At 47.2% G+C, this 17413-nt stretch overlaps 1 protein-coding gene across 1 annotated transcript; it reads left to right on the forward strand.

Annotated features, from left to right (window-relative positions):
• Positions 1-1195: 1195 nt before the first annotated feature.
• Positions 1196-15822, forward strand: SASH3 (SAM and SH3 domain containing 3). The gene is made up of 8 exons (XM_081277958.1): positions 1196-1415; positions 8277-8372; positions 8881-9027; positions 11101-11242; positions 12210-12358; positions 12519-12728; positions 12875-13025; positions 13561-15822. Exons 1-8 carry the CDS (start codon positions 1359-1361, stop codon positions 13749-13751), a joined length of 1143 nt encoding a protein of 380 aa, XP_081134084.1. The 5' UTR covers positions 1196-1358; the 3' UTR covers positions 13752-15822.
• The last annotated feature ends 1591 nt before the right edge of the window (positions 15823-17413 follow it).

Raw genomic sequence — 17413 nt, forward strand, 5'->3', positions numbered from 1 at the left:
TGCTACATTGTATGTGATGAATACCAATTGCTTTTGTAGTAAGAATAAGTCACAGGGCACAGCAGTGTATGCGTGTAATTCCAGCAACTTGGGAGGCTAAGGCAAGAGGATTGCAAGTTCAAAGATATCCTCAGCAATTTAGTGTTGTTATCTCAAATATAACCCTGTCTCAGAATAAAAAATAAAAAGAACTAGGGATGTATAGTTACATCTATAGTTTCTATAGTGGTAGAAACTCCTGAGTTTAATCCCCAGTACCAATAATATTAATAATGTCATTGAGATTATTAAAATATGTGCCACAGATAATCCAAAACATAAGCATCATGCATAGGCATCCAATAAATATCTGTTAAATGGGACATTTGCTGGTGGTGTGGTGGTATTTACAAATGCCTTTTAGCTGTGGTAGTGATAAACATGCATGTAATGTGAGGGGTGTTGACTGTAGGCACAACTGCTCTAGTGATGAGGACCAGAAGTATGCCGAGGACATTTCAGATAACTGCTGGGATGATGACTGTGGGGGTGATGGCTGAGGGAGGTGATGATGGTTGTAGGGGTGAGAGCATCATGGGGTTGACTGACTATAATATCTGTAAGGGTGACAGCTATAAATGTGATAGAGGCAACAGCGATGACTGTAGAGATGAAAGCTGAGGGATGTTGACTTGTGGAGATGATTGCTGTAGTGATGATGGCCGTAGGTGTGCTGATGGCAGTGGGGATGACTGCAGGGATCATGGTTGTGAGGGTGATAGTTGTCGGGTTGATGACTCTGGTGATGGATGTTGATAGGAGTAGATAGCAGTGATCATAGCCATTGGGGTGACTGTGGTGGTAGTAATAGTGATGGCCTAGGAGATGCAATTGACCAGGATCATTGACCCAACAAGCAGAGAGTGAGTCCACCTTCCACTTGATGGATTCTGATCAGTGAGTATAGGGCTTGAGTAGGCCGCATATCTCAAGTTGATTGTCACTTCTTGGGAGATAGAGCAGAAGGACTGGTAATGATTGACATGAGACAACAGAGTAGGGACTTTTTTCCAATTGTTCGACCCAAGAGCTGTCTGCATCAGAATCTCTGGAGACTGAAGTTGGGACTTCCTTCCTCCCTAGGGGCCAGCAGGGGCTGCGATTGCTGTAAGAGCAGGTCACGTGGCAGGGCTTCCTGTATGCTGTGCTGCTGGGTGTCCATGGCCCACACCCCCAAGCTGCCACTGTTGCAGTCGGAGTGGCAGCCGGAGGCTCGGTCCATGCAGTGCCTTCTGGACAGTGTTGGTGAGGCAGAGCAAGAGACCTCTGCATCTTGACACCTAGGAGATCAGGGAAGGAGTCTCACCTGGGGGAGGACCATGTTGCGCCGCAAGCCCTCTAATGCCAGCGAGAAGGAACCCACTCAGAAGAAAAAGGTAAGGAACATCTTTGGAAACTCACTTTTTCCTTCCCTCCTCTGCTCTCTCCTGTCCCTTCCAAGACTTGTAGAAGTGAGAAGAGCCAAAAAAGCCATATGTTGAGCTCATAGGTGAGGCCCATTCTCCTAGGGGCCCAAAAGTTACTGGAGTAACAGAAGTACAAGAGAGATTTTCAAAATCCTAGAGAGACAAAGCCACAGGATAGACTCTTAGAATAGAGATAGAATTCAACCCTAGCAAGATGGATAACGAAATAATATTGGAGACCAGAATCCTAGACTAGAATTCAAGAATTACAAAGTACAATGCTCAAGTTGATTCCTAAGATTGTACTTAATTGTCAATCCCCTGTACTGGTCCTGCTACCTCTTCGGCCCAAGTGTGGCCTTTCAGGAGCCATCTCAAAGCCAAGATGGACCCCACTGGGCCACACAGCCAAAATGCCCCCAGGGTCCCTCCGTTTGGCCAAGGCCCAGAACCTGACCACTGGACTCAGCTTTGTTGCAGCTCCCCAGGCCACTGGAGAGGGGCCTGAGATGACCTGGACTCGGGAAAAGGGCCTCCCAAACTGCAAATGGGATATGGGGCACTGTACAGGTTCTTCCCACATGGGGAAAAATGTGAGGAATGAGAAATGGAGCTGGTGAGATGGTGATAGTTGAAGAAGAAAAATTAGGTGGGGGTAGGGTTTCAAAGGCTAGGAAGGAAAGCAGTTTCATGGATGACTGAAATGTTCATGGTCTTCTGGGGCAGATGCCCAACTGGAAGATTCTTTGAAGGCTCTGCCAGATCTAGGTTTCTCTGGTTGGATCTGAGAATGGATTTGATTGTAGGATTCTCCCAGGCAATCAGAAAGTACATACTGTACATTCCAATGGGACTGTCGGACCCTTCCAAAGTAGGCCTGAATCAGGTCCAAGAGGCTTCCAGGCCTAGGTCTGCGTCCTGCATGTCCTCATTGTACCCTGCCAGTTTTCCCTGGAGCTCAGCCCAGGTGCACTATGGGGGAGCCCCTTTTTCAGGGAAACAGTTCCCAGTCAGAGGCTGAGACAGCTGAGACTGAGCCTCAGGGCACTGGGGTGTGCATCCTGTTCCATCTCTCAGGTCCTGGGTGGCTGCCACTTCCGGCTGTATACTCCCCACCCCAGCTGCTTCTCTAAGGTTGCAGTGGTGGTAGGCGGGGGAGGGGAGATTCTTGAATTTTCACATGGGACCTGTCACCCCCCCCCCAACCTCACACAGTGCTAGTCCCAGCAGGCCTGCCATTGGCTGTCACTCCTTAGCAAGCGGGGCCACTTCCCCTTGTTCTCTGGCTGATGGGGATGGGAAGCAAAGACTGCACTATAGACACTGCTAGGCCCCAAACCACAGTGAACTGGAGGAAAGAGTCTGAGAAAGAGCTGACACTTTGACACTGGGACCCTGTGCCACATCAGGCAAAGGTACCTAGTGACACACAGAAACTAGAAATCCCCCTTTTTTTTCAGCTTTAATTATCAATTTTCTGTGTTTGACAGGTGGGCCTCTGAAATTGCTCACAGGCCACTTCCAGGGGAAGCAAGGCCCATGTGGCACTCTGTGGTTGATACCCTTTAGGGGAGTATAGGCAAACCCTACCCTAACCCTGCCATATCCTGTGCCAGCTTCCAGAGACAAGATGAGCTTGCCTGCACATGCTCCAGGCCCATACTGTGAAAATGGCCTTAGAAAAGCCAAACTTCCAGAATGAAGATACAGCATCTTCCACAGGCCTGGAGGCAGTGAATTGGTTCCATCATGCATGCATGATGACTGTAGTCAAGCCTCTTCCCTCTGGAGACTGAGGTGATATGGTTAGAGGGAAGACTTAAAGGCAAGGAAGGTCTCTCTACCTCCCTCTCCACCTCCCTCCCTTCCTCCCTCCCCACCTCCATCCCCCCTTTCTCCCTACCCCTCTCCTGTTTCTTGGGCCTACAAAATGGAGAATGTGCCCAGCAGGGGACAAGAAAGTAGAGTTAGAATCTTGCCACTCTAGCTGGAGGACCTTGGACAGTTCATTGATTTCTTTGGGGCTTCAGTTTCTCATCTTTGAAAAGGAGGATAACTTCTGGTCTGCCTACCTCACGAGGTGGAATAAGTCAGCTAGAACAATAGCTGTGAGAATACTCTGTCACATGTGTTCAATGCCCAGGAGGGGGTGCATGTTTTGGCATGGGCAGAGGTAGGAAGCACACTGCAAAGAACAGGCCGTGGTCCCAGCCCTGAAGTGGTAGAAACAAGACTTAATAACACAAAGAGCCACCACCGGGGGAAGGTTCCATAGATGTCAAGATCTGTGCTGACTCCTCACTACAACTTTGTGAGGAGGGGCAGATATTGTCATTATCCTTATTTCATACCCAAAACTCAAAGAAATGGAAGAACTTGCTGAAGGCCACACTACCAGTAAATGGCAGATCAGGGATTTAAGCCAAAATTTGTCTGACTCCAGAGTCTGAGCCCTTTTCTCTCTCCATGCTTTTTCCCACCTACTGATCTCAAAAGCACTAAGGGAGTCTGAGGGACATAAAAGTTTCAGAACACCAGTAGGAGTGGCCTTCCAACCTACAGAGCAGAGGCGGGAATAGGCCCTCCTGGATGTGAGGGCAAGGACGTGGCACCCACTATAAATTATGAAGGACTGGGGAGGCCCCAGGGTCAAAGGACATATCATTTAGCTGCCTTTAGGAGACTTTCACCTCTTTCTGGTTCTTTGATCTAACTTTATTCAAAGGCCAGTATTAGGGTATAGGAAGCAGAAAGGGATTTATCCTGGACTAGCTTCCCCTAAGAATGGCTCTTCCCCAACATACCTTCAATTTTCACCAACTCCCAGACCTACCACCAGGAAAATGGAGAGGAATTTGGACTCCTGTTTGAGTATTTAGTTGGTTCTTCCTTCCAGTCTCTTTCTGCCCCCATATCCCCCAACCTCAGCATACTATTCCACAGTGGCTCCCTTGCCACAGCACACCCTTAACATGACATCCACACCAGCATGTACTTCATATTTTCAGTACAAGTTGAGCATCCCTAATCTGGAAATCTGAAATGCTCCAAAATCTGTTTTTGAATGCTTACATGATACCACAAATGGAAAATTCCACACCCGACCTCATGTGATAGGTTACAGTCAAAACGCAAGCACACTAAAAGGATTGTCTAAAATTACCTTCAGGCTAAATGTATAAGTTGTATGTGAAACATAAATGAACTTTGTATTTGTATTATGTCCCATCCCAAAGATATATTATATACATGCAAATATTACAAGATATGAAAAAAAATGAAATACTTCTGATCCCAAACATCTTCAATAAAGGATATTCAAGCAATAGTTTCTCATTGCCCACAGGATAACACCCCAAGTTCCTGGGCATGGCTGCAAAGGCCTTCTGTAAACTTTTCTGTTCCACCTCCCACCACAGACACTGGCATACCCACCTTTCCATCACCATGCTTGGAATGTCTCTCTGTCTCTGACTTTTGTTCAAACCCTTCCTAGCTCCATCTAGAGACATCCTACCCCCACTGGCCCAGCTCAAATACAACTCCTCCATGAAGCCATCCTGAGCCTTTCCACTGCCATGCTCCTATTGGCTCCCCTGGTGACTCTGTTCAAATACCACCTACTGTCAGCATTGCACTCAGTCGCTTCTGTCTTTGGGTTGGAGTGATCCCAAGACAGTGATTGTGTGATGGGGATGTAACTCAGTGGTAGAACTCTTGCCTAGCATATTCAAGGCCCTGGATTTCATCCCCATCACTGCAAAACAAATAAATAAAAATAAAGTGGAGTGGAAAATCCTTTTTTTAAACACTTCTCTGCCATACAGAGAAGTGCATAAATCATAAATGCATCACTCAATGATTGTCCATAAAGTGATCATCCCCATGTAGTCAGCACCCAGATCAAGAAACAAAACATTTCCAAAAGTCCAGAAACTTCTCCCATGCTCTGCCTGTTGCTAAATGACCCCTTTCCCTGACTTCCAACAGCATAAGTATGTTCTCCTGGGTTTTGAACTTTGTGTAGCCACTGAAATATTTGCATATATACTCTTTGGGGGGTGGCCTCTTTTGTTCAAGAGTGTATTGGTGAGACTCATCCATGTGTTGGGGATAGTTGTACTGTCTCATTGCTGGGTGCTATTCTCTTCAGTGAGTCTGCTGCAATCAATCTATCTTATCAGCATTTGATGGGCATCTGGATTGTTTCCAGTTAAACTGGAATTTGAAGGAGGAGAGAAACTATGGTTGGCAGAAAGAAAGGCTGAGTATTCCAGGTGAAGAAATGCCCAGGGTAAGAGTCTAGAGGTGACTCACACAAAAGGCTAAGCTAAGGTAGATGCTTTGGGCTTCATATAACTGATGAGGAAACAGCAGCCTAGAGAAGTTAAGTAACTTATCCAGCTTTACACAGCTGGTCAGATGTGAAGCCTTGCCATCTGACACCAAATGAAAAAACTGAGGTTCTGAAAGGTTAAAGAAGTTGCCTAAGGTCACACATCCCAAAATTGAACTCATCAATATCTAATGCCAGAAATGTAGCTCTTTCCAAGAGTCCCAACCTGCTCCCCTTGGACTTGAAAAGGTGGTACCACCTCTCCTATATCCATGACTCCCAGCAAGTCTTGCCCCAAAGGAAGGCCAGGCAGAAAACTCAAATGGGCTCAGGGATTTCAAGTCATCCCAGGGTGGGGTGAGATACACCCTGGGGTCACTGAAAGGTAGTCGGGATATTGGAGCTGCCCTTGAGGTTAGAAGTAGTCCTAGAAAAAGGCTACCCTGATTGGTCCTCACTTTTGATCACCCAAAGAACATGTGCTAGTCCTTTCCATCTCACCAGACTGAAAAGTGGCCAGCTGGGCCCAAGCACCAGCAACAACTTCATGGCCCTTTTGGATTATCTCCTCCTGCTTTGGGCTAAATCTGGGACAGAGGGGCCCATGAGCCAAAGGTACCTTTCCCAGCCCCCAGACCGCAGATTAATGACAGGAAAAGGCCTGGGGAAAGAGCTGCGATTAGAGGGCAGCCGAGCCATGAGTTTACTCTTCCCTAACAAAGCCTACTTCTGGCCCCAGGCCTGCCCTCCTGCTTGCTTTCCAGCCTCACCAGTCCCTGGGGCTTAAGGGGCGACTCTCAGCCTCCTGATCTGCAGATCAGGCTAAAGGGTGGTGAAGGGAAGGTCACAATAGGCCCCATCTGCCTATAAATAGCAGGCCAGCCTGCCCTCCTTGGGCCCAAGCCAGTCTAGTGCCCACCCCTCTCTCTGTTCCCTCTTTTCCATGCACTAAGAGGAGGAAGTTATCCAGGCAGCTGCATCCTACCATACAAGAGGAGGAAATAAATGGAAGGTGGAGGAGAGAGGGGAAAGAAAGGGAAAAAAGGAGGAATGAATAATGGCAGGGGAAACCTAGGAAGGAGAATGGAGTTAATGTATGAGAACCACAGCAGTCACCCCATGGTCATGTTTCCCCCTCTCTATATCTACTCACAGTCCCCTTTTCTGGGTCCCCAAGGTAGTACAGAGGAGGCTTTCTGACTGAGGCTGCAGATGCCCCACCCATGAGGTCCTGATCCTTCTAGAGTCTGCTTGACCTGACCATTGACCTAGTTTCTGGTCAGTTACCTCTAGGAATGTGTGGTTCCTGATGCTGGATTGTTGGCAGCTTTGGTCAAGACTAGCAAAATACTAGACAGCTATATTCTTGTCCCCAGGAGTTGGGACAAATTATGGATGTGTTGGGGGGCAGGTGATATTGCCTCTGCCCTAGGGGCTTACCACTGGACACATATACCCTCATTTACTAGAAAAGAGGATGTGAAACCTTTAGTTTTGTGTGGGTTTGGAGCTTTGGTTCCTCAAGTCCTTATCTTGGGTGTCTGCAGTCTATCCCGTGCTATCTGTCTGGCCATCTGTGAACCCCGGTTCCTGTGTATATCTTCTGGTCTTGACTGTTTATCTTGATACAGACTCAGCCTCAACTTCTTGTGTCGATGGCCTGCCCCCCTTACCTGTCTTGCCCTGGTTTCTGGCTGCTATCTTAGCATATTCATGTACATACAGTGAAGAAAGCTCATTTCCTGAAAATAGTCTCATCAACACAATAGGGCATGCCTTAAAGTCCAAATACAAAAGTGTTTGGCAAAAGTCAAGAGTTGCCAGCTCATCACATGAGTGGCTAAGTTTAAAAGCTGAAATGAATAAAGAGAAAAATGGAAGCTTGCTTTAACTAAATTAGCCCCAATCATTTGTGTTCTAAATTTATAGGCACCTTCTATGAGTGAGCTTCTACTGTAGTTTTTCCAGAAAGTCTAATAATAGGTCTTTCTGGCTTCTGGTGGGATGGTCTTGCTCTTCCTGAGACAAGTTCATCGAACAGGAGGCCAATATGTTTACCCCAATCACTAGGGTTGCAGAGCTGGCTCAGCGTGGGCCCAGGGCATGAAGGCCAGAGCCAATGAGTGTGGGAGGAATTTGCTCTCAGTTAACTTGTGGTAAGGTTCTCATATGTGCTGAGGTACACATTTACTCAAACCCATTCATTCTTTCACTCAGTTATTGGTGGAAAGTTGAGCTTAGTCTGGGGCTTTACTGAGATCTGAGGCTCCTGAGTCAGGAACTTGATCAGTGGCCAGGGATAAGGTGAAGAATAGGATGAAGTCACATAGCTCAAAGGAAGCTTGGCCCTTCACCTCATTAGCCCTGGGCTTTTAGGGCACAGGTGGCTCTGACCAGTCGAGAGAGAGAGAGAGAGAGAGAGAGAGAGAGAGAAGATATCAGTCCTGGGGCAGCCATTTTAGTGCCAATGATTGCAAAATGTCTGTTTCTTCCAGCTTTCCCTTCAGCGCTCCAGCAGCTTCAAGGATTTTGCCAAATCCAAGCCCAGCTCCCCTGTGGTGAGCGAGAAGGAATTTAATCTGGAAGATAATGTGAGTTTCAGAACTTCCTTGAGGGATCTGTCTAAAACCTCTGGGTGGAGAAATAGGGGTGAGAGGGAGGAGAGGGAAAAGGAGATAATAGGATTGTCCAGGCAAAGCCTCCTTTTAAAAAAAAAAAAGTTTAGTTGAAGATGGACACAATGCCTTTATTTTATTTATCTTTATGTGGTGCTGAGGATCAAACCCAGTGCCTCACACATGCTAGGCAAGTGCTCTACCACTGAGCTATAACCCCAGCCCTGCAAAGCATCCTTCAACACAGAAGACCTACCTGCCCAACACCAAACTTATGAGCTCCAAGTACCTGCCAGTATTCTTTTCTATAAGAAATTAAGTAGCAAATTAATTGCAAATTAATAGGACTGAGGACAGGGCTGGGGCTAAGGGGGAAAAAGATGGGAGAACCCTATCTCCTTCCCACCTTTACAGTGACCCAAAGTATCTCTTTGTACTCCAAGACCAGGACCCAAAGAGGTCACCTCCTCTTTTATTGTCACAGATTCCAGAAGATGACTCCGGTGTCCCCATCCCAGAGGATGCTGGGAAGAGTGGCAAAAAGCTGGGGAAGAAGTGGAGGGCAGTGATTTCCCGAACCATGAACAGGAAGATGGGCAAGATGATGGTGAAGGCCTTGTCAGAGGAGATGGTGAGCCCTGGGGATCCAAGAGAGGGGAGCCAAAGAGGCTGGCTCTGGCAGGGGGTGACAGCAACTATTCAGGCCTGGAGGAAGGGCACATGGGAGGGAGATCTCACAATCAGCCATGAACAGTGTAGCAATGCAGTCCTCGGGGCTAAGAGGCTGGCTAGGAAAGGACTGAGGTTTGTGGAGGGATGAAAGGCTAGGCTAGGCATAGAAGCTTCCTGCAAAGGTAGGCCTGTGGGGAGGGGCAGCTGAAAGGGGCATGAGATGACCTGAGGCAAATCCATCTACCTCAAAGCTTTGCTTGGAATTAGTCCCTGGGATTGGAAAGACCTGATTATAGGAGGATATAGAGAAAAATACAGATCTACTTAATTTTTGATGGGGTTACATCCTAATAAACCGTGAGTTGAAAATATCATTAAGTCAAAAATGCATTGAAAACTGGTCCGTGGTGCACATCTGTAATCTCAGTGGCTCGGGAGAATGAGGCAGGAGGATCACGAGTTCAAAGCCAGCCTCACAATGGCAAGGTGCTAAGCAACTCAATGAGGCCGTGTCTCTAAATAGAATATATTAAAAAGGGCTGGGGATGTGGATCAGTGGTCGAATACCCGTGAGTTCAATCCCTGGAATTAAAAAAAAAAAAAATCAGAGCTTAGCGACACAGTACACAGTCAAGTGTCAGTTGTTTCCCTTCATGATCTCATGGCTGACCGGGAACTGCAGCTCACTGCCACTGCTTAGCATCACCAGAGAGGCTCATACTGCATAGTGCCAGCCTGGGAAAAGATCCAAATTCAAGATTCAAAGTGCAGTTTCCACTGAATGCATAGTGCATTGGTGCCATTGTAAAGTCAAAAGATTGTAAGTCAAACAATCATGAAGTTTGAGACCATTCATAGAGAAAATTGAGAAGATTGGATTCAGCCCAGGGAGGAAGGTGACACAATGGTGGGGCAGCACAGTCCAAGGAACTTGTAAAAGCTTGTGGCTATTACCAAAGGCACCAAGCAGTGGTGTGCTACAGTTGGCTCAGATTGGCTTGTGAGAGCAGTTGTTCAAATTGTGAGGAATTTTGCAAGCCAGTTGTTAAATTAGATCATTATGAAAAATAATATTATATAAATTTACAATTAAATAAATTCTATTAAAGGCAAGAACAAGGGCTGGGGTCGTGGCTCAGTGGTAGAGTGCTTGCCTCACATGTGTGAGGCACTGGGTTCGATTCTCAGCACCACATAGAAATAAATAAAATAAAGGTCCATCAACAACTAAAAAAAAAAAAATTTAAAAAGCAAGAACAATACCATAAATCTTCAAAATTCAGCACTTCCTATTCGTAACACTACCTGTTACTCTCTCAGTGTTGTTCATATTTGTGTCTATGGTTATCTGTGTAGTGGGAGTAATGTAACTATTTCTTCAAGCAACACATCCAGTGGCATCACAATGGTGGCTTGATGTTGGCCATGGTAGGGAGAATTTACAGTATGGGAATAGACAAATCTTGGGGCTTTTATTCCCAGAGAGCCAGCTGCTAAACAGCACCACAGAGATGTGGTGAGATGGGAGGAGCTCTGGAGTCAGGCCAACATACTTGTGGGTTCCCATGGATCTTGGCAAGGTCACTCTTCATCTGTGAACTCAAGCCAACTATATCACTTATCTTCTACAGGCACTGTGAGGATAAAATGAAATGGCAGGCAGGCCTGGCTCATAGAAGCACAAGCAAAAGGTTTGCTCTCCAGCACCACTGTTTGCTTGACTGGGCCATAACAATAGTCCTGAGTCCAAGCTTGTTCACCCTTGTCCTTTTCAGCATTACATGAGCACTTGAAGCTGATAAAGCATGTTCACTGGGCACACTGGTGAGCCTCATCCTGTGAGGTAGGCAGGATAAAGATTGTCATTCCCATTTTTACCAAAGAGGAAACTAGGGCTAGAGAGTGTCACTGAGCCTATAGGTAACATAGCTGGAGTTTGAGCCAAGCCCAGGTCCAGTTCCTCTGCACTTAGGTCGGGCCTGTGTGCACCACAGCCAGGTCACCGAGGGCTTTCTGCCTAACATCCCTGCAGGGAGACACGCTGGAAGAGGGCTCAGCCTCCCCTACATCTCCAGACTGCATCCTGGACAGTCCTGGCCCTGAGAAGATGGCTCTGGCCTTTTCTGAGCAGGAAGAACGTGAACTCCCAGTGCTCAGCCGCCAGACATCAACGAGTGAGTAAGGGAGGAGGGAGGACACATGCCCAACTTGGAAGAAAGAGCTGGGTGAGGGCCAGGCAGATGGGTCTCTGGGAAGGGGAGGTAAGAGAAATGAATGTTTACTGTCTGCCTGTTGGGAACTTCCTCAGCTCTCTTCATATTAAATCTTCACAACCTCATGGGATCACTACTATTATCTGCCACTTTATTGATGTGGAAACTGAGGCTCAGGGAGGTTAAGTGACTCACTCAAGGTAACCCAGTACCGAATTTGGATCTGACCCAGAGAAGATGCCCTGCCTGGAGGAGGGCTGTGAGTTCTGGACTGCAGCTTTCAAGAGACTGCTTTTTTTGCCCCTTAGTCCCATTCCAAGTTTTCTGTTCTTTCTGTGCCTCCACAGACACCTCCCTGTCACCCCCTCCAATTGAAAGCCATCTAAAATGCCCATCATTTTACTCTTCCAGGAAGAAAGTGCCCATCTGAGTTTCCATGGGACGTTGTAACTAAATATTTAATCTTATTAAGTAAAGAAAGTAAATTATTAACATAAGGTGTGGCTTCCTGGGTGTAAGAAGCAATGGAATGGAGTGAGATCTGGTGTATAATAGACCCAGTGCTATCAAGTATAAGGTGAGAGGCATTGGGCAGGTCGCTTAGCCCATCTGGCCTCTGGTTTCTTCATCTATTCCTTGAGGTGTTGGCCCAATTGGGCTCCAGAGGCCCTCCCAATTTACCCATTCTTTGGTCTGTGAGTCATTTCTCTTCCTATTGTCAACTCTTCATTATCTGAGGCCCCAGAGGTAAAGCTGTGCTTTTCCAGAGTGGCCAAGGTGATGAGTTCCAAATTACTCCTACAGTGTGAGGATTGCTCAGCATGTACCCTTGAGATTTCTAGGCAGGATCTCTGGGAGGTACCTGCTGGGCACTGCCCCAGCTCTCCTGGGACAAAGGTGAGCCTCCTCCCTGCCCCATCTCCTGCAGGCAGTGAGCTCTACAGCCCCAGCCCTGGCTCTGGCAGCTTCGGGGAGGAACCATCTGCCCCCCAGTACACAGGGCCCTTCTGTGGTCGGGCACGAGTCCACACCGACTTCACTCCCAGCCCCTATGACCACGACTCACTGAAACTGCAGGTAAGGTTGGCATCCGGGCCCCTTCAGAGCCTAACAGACTGCAGCCATAAAGGAGGCTGGACTGAGTCATGGCAGGACAGTATCAGCAGAGGCCAAAAGACTCCCTCTCCTCTTTCCTGCACTCCTCTCTCCTGTCCTCCTTTCTCCTCTACCCCCACAGAAAGGAGATGTGATCCAGATCATTGAAAAACCACCTGTGGGCACATGGCTGGGCCTGCTCAATGGCAAGCTGGGCTCTTTCAAATTCATCTACGTGGATGTACTGCCAGAGGAGGCTGTGGGGCCTGCCCGCCCCAGCCGCCGACAGAGCAAGGGCAAGAGGCCCAAGCCTAAGACTCTGCACGAGCTGCTGGAGCGCATCGGCCTGGAGGTTTGAGCTTGGACCTACATTAGTATCTAGGAGCAAGAGAGGCACAGTTGCCCCTGGGATGGAGATCGACAGCCATGTGTAAAGGGGAGGTTCTAGGCTGGGATGGCTTATAAGCAGCAATGTCACTGACCTACCTCTGCCCCCAGGAGCACACATCCACCCTGCTGCTCAATGGCTACCAGACACTGGAGGACTTCAAGGAGCTGCGGGAGACACACCTCAATGAGCTGAACATCATGGACCCACAGCACCGGGCCAAGCTGCTCACGGCTGCAGAGCTGCTGTTGGACTATGACAGTGAGTGGCTTTACGAATGGGGTGATAGGCACAGTTGCCAGTTGGCATTCCGGAGAGCAAAGGTTTGCCTTAGTTCTGCCCCTGACTATACTCTGCCCTGGAGCTCCCTGCACTAGAAACTTTCCCCACTTGAATTTGAGTTTCAGGGAAAGTTTGTGGGGAAAGGGGTTTTAGGAGTGATTGGACCCAGCTCCCTTTTGGATCAAAGGAAAGACTTAAGGCCAGAGAAGGTAGGGCACTTATACAAAGACTTAAAGCTGAATAATACAGCCAGGATTGAAGCCCAAGTTGCCTGGCTCTAGTTCAGTGCCAAAGACTCATTTGATCTTGATCTCCTGGGTAGAGCAGACCCGGAAAAAAACTGGAAATGGTGAGAAGAGGGGCAGGAGTAGTTGAGGGGGCAGAGGAACTAAGTGCCTACAGGAGACTTCCCATGGTCCCTACCCCCATGAGGGGTCTCCTTACAGTCTCTGATTCCCCACCTTAGGACTAACCCCCCCCCCCATATTCTGTTTTCCTCCCTTATCCTTGGCAGCTGGCAGCGAGGAGGCAGAAGAGGGCGCCGAGAGCAGCCAGGAACCAGGGGTGCATACAGTGTCAGAACCCAAGGTGGATATCCCACGGGACTCTGGCTGCTTTGAGGGCTCAGAGAGTGGGCGCGATGAGGCAGAGCTGGCAGGCACTGAGGAACAGCTGCACAGCCTCTCCCTCACTGGGGCACCTTGAAGTGGAGGTGGCACAGGCCAAGGCTGGGCCTGAGCTGCAAAGGCCATAGAGATGGACCCAGCCTCCTATATGGCCTGGGCCCAGAGGACTGGTGCCCAGCCTGGCCCTGCTTCCCCAGTCAAAGGCCTGGCCAGGACGCTACAGGATCAATTGGAGTGGATATGGAGCTGCCTAGAGGCAAATCCCTTCTGCCAGCCTCCCTCCCTCCACCAGCGACTGACAGCACAGCCCCTCCTGGTACCACCCCCCATCAACAGCAAACAGGGCACTAAGGGACCTGCCAATGTCCCTAACCACCAAGGCCCCTAAACCCGCCTCATCCGCATACCATCCATCTTTGTTACGCTGCTCCTAAAAAGGGCACCAAGTCAGAGTTTCAGAAGTCTCAAACTCCTAGAGAAGTTGACTATTTCAAAGGATCCTAGTTGATCACAGATGAATCCAGAGGTTCCTAAATAAGTTTTGAAGAAAGCTGCAAGTATCATTTCTACTTCCCTTCTCCCTAACCTTCATAGAGGTTTGGCGGCTAAATCAGTATGAGTCTTTTTTATTTGTTCTACTATCTACATGATAGTAGAATGTATTTGGACATATTATACATATATGGAGTATAACTTCTCATTCTTCTGGTTGTACATGATGTAGAATTACATTGATTGTGTAATCATATATGCACATAGGATAGTAATGTCCAGTTCATTCCACTGTCTTTCCTATTCTCATCCCCCTCCCTTCCCTTCTTTCCCCTTTGTCTAATCCAATGAACTTCTATTCTTCCCCTCCCCACCCCACCCCCTTATTGTGAATTAGCATCACATATCAGAGAAAACACTTGGCCTTTGTTTTTTTGGGGGGATTGGCTTATTTCACTTACTAGACAAAGGCACCACAAATATACACTGGAGGAAAGATAGCCTCTTCAACAATGGTTCTGGGAAAACTAGAAATCCATATGTAGCAAAATGAAATTAAATCCCTATCTCTCACCCTGCACAAAACTAAACTAAAAGTGGATCAAGGACTTAGACATTAGAACAGAGACCCTGAGCCTAATAGAAGAAAAAGCAGACCCAAATCACTATGAGTCTTGAACCAAGTGCCTCCTCTCTCCAAGCTTAGAATTGATCAGGGTTAGAATGAGTAGTCACTGAGGGCCTTAAAAACTTTGACATTCAGTGACTTTAAATATCTGCTCTCCTGATATCTGTGGCCCAGGACACAGTGGAGCTTACCAAGGGGGTTGGAGGGGTCCTGGGGCTTTCAAATGAAATCTCCTACTCATCCACTTTATACCTTCCCATGGGACTCAGGCTGAGCTTCAACTTCCTCCAGCTTAGTCCATACCTCATACAGTATGTGTCCCCCTTCTGTTCCTGACCTCCTCAAATAGATTTCCCACAAGGCTGATGGCAGGTGGTCATATCTGACTTCCAAGGGCAAAACTGCCCCTCAGAAGCCAGATGCAAAACTGGGTGTACACACCTGTAGTCCCAGCAACTCAAGAGGCTGAGGCAGGAGGATCACAAATTTGAGGTCAGTCTAGGAAACTTAGCTAGACCCTGTCTCAAAATAAAAAATAAAAAGGGCTGAGAATGTAGCTCAGTGGTAGAGAGCCCATGGGCTCACTTTCCAGCACCAAGAAAAAAAGAAAGAAAAAGAAAAAGCAGCAGCAGCCAGTGCAGGTCTGGGTCCAGACTTGACCACTTGTATGGGTCCTTCCAAGCAAAGAAAGCACTAAGCTTGACACTGGGAAGTCCACTGTCCCTACATTGCTTCACTAATGATTTTGGTGTGCTCTGAGCCCCAGAAAGTGATAAAAGTATGTTGTTGGGGGCCTCCCTTGTCCCCAGTAGCAAGTCTATGCCTTGAGTCTCACAGAATAGCCCATTCCTGGTGCAAGTCAAACGGTGCCCACTACATCTAGGACTGCCTGCTTAGTGGACGCATTTCTTGACCTACTTCCAGGAACTTTGGCAAAAGTTAGCTTTGGGGAAGGGGTTATGTATAGATTTGAGGGGATAGACAGAAGCAATTTGGTAGCAATAAATGTCGGTCAAACTAAATTACTGTCTCCTCTTGTCTTTCTTATGGAGAGAGGATTGTTGGGAGGGTAAACCAGTCTCTTTCAAAGCTAGTCTCAACAAAGTGTACCTCTGTGGTCCTTTCAGGGTCATCTTTCCCCTCCATGAGGATGCCCAGTGCCCTTGACTCTGCTAATCTAAAGCTCCATCCAAAGCCTAGCTGGCTCTGTACTTCCCTCCTCAGAACAGGGCTCAGGATCCCATGGCCACAGGCCTTACTGGGGTCTGAGAGTAGTCAGAGAGGAAATTATTTCCTTCTTCATATAACAGCTCATTTAAACAAAGCCCTTAAAGATCTTCACCCCTGCGAAGAAGGGCCTACATTGGGGGGGTTGTCCAGGGTACAAGTTAGGGAGAGTAACATTAGCAGGACCTTTCCTCTTGAAGCACTCTTCCTGGGACCTGACCTAGGCCCACTGCACTACACCATCTCCTGGGAGGTGGGATGGAATCAGAGACCTCTGGCTTCTTCTCTGCTTCTGCAGCATTAACTGCATTAGGAAGAATACACTAGAATGAAAACCATCACCAGAGTTAGAACAAGATCACGCTGCTTCCAGACTGTTCTCAGCAGCACTCATCCCACTGTGGATAGTGACTGTGAGCATCAGGTAACTGCAAGCATTATTTTCACTCAAGAAACAAGAGCCCTAAGGGGACTGGATAATTGCTTCAAAGTCCCAAGGGGACTGAATAATTGCTGACTTTTGTGAGTGCTGGCACTGAGCACTTTACATATATTATCTCATATAATCCTCAGTGTCCCTCTGAGTTAGATACCATCCTCATTCCAGTTTACATAGGAGGAAACTGAGGCTCTGAGAAGTTGAAGAGGTAGACTAGGAAGTGATGAGAGCAAGGAGTCTGCCTGACTTCCCAGCCCATATTATTTTATTTATTTTTTTTAGTTGTAGATGGACAAATACCTTTATTTTGTTCATTTATTTTTATGTAGTGCTGAGGATCGAACCCAGGGCCCCACACATGCTAGGCAAATGCTCTACTGCTGAGCCATAACCTCATCCCCAGAGCCCATAATCTTAACCCCTATACTACATGGCTTCTGAAAGACCTTATCCAATGAGCTTTTCAAAATCTGTGGGCACTTCTCAAGGCAATTTGACCCTTTGACAGCCTTTTCCCTTCCAAGATTTGTCTGTTAGCAAGAGCCACACAAGTTTACAAAGATATATGGACAGAGATGTTAATGACAGCTCTCTCTGTAACAGTAGGAAATTGGAAACAACATAAATGGTGAATTAGGTAGATACATTATGGTGCATGGGGATACGAGGCAACCATTAAACACAATATTGTGGAAAACTAATGATGGGGACAAGTCTTCATGATTTTTTTACTCTTAAATTTTAAAATTATATAAATAATGTACAAACATTTTGTTATAAAAGAAGTTCATATAATATCAAGAGGAAAAGCAAGTACTTAGGCATTTTTATAGGGTGATTCTGTTTCTATCCAAGAAAAGGAAAATGTACATGGAGAATACAGTGGAAAGATGCACACCAAATGGTTATAGGTGGTGGTGTTTTTTTTTTTTTAAGAGAGAGAGAATTTTTTTAA

This window comes from Spermophilus citellus (assembly GCF_964194105.1).
Source record: "Spermophilus citellus genome assembly, chromosome: X".
In the NCBI taxonomy this organism is placed as follows: domain Eukaryota; kingdom Metazoa; phylum Chordata; class Mammalia; order Rodentia; family Sciuridae; genus Spermophilus; species Spermophilus citellus.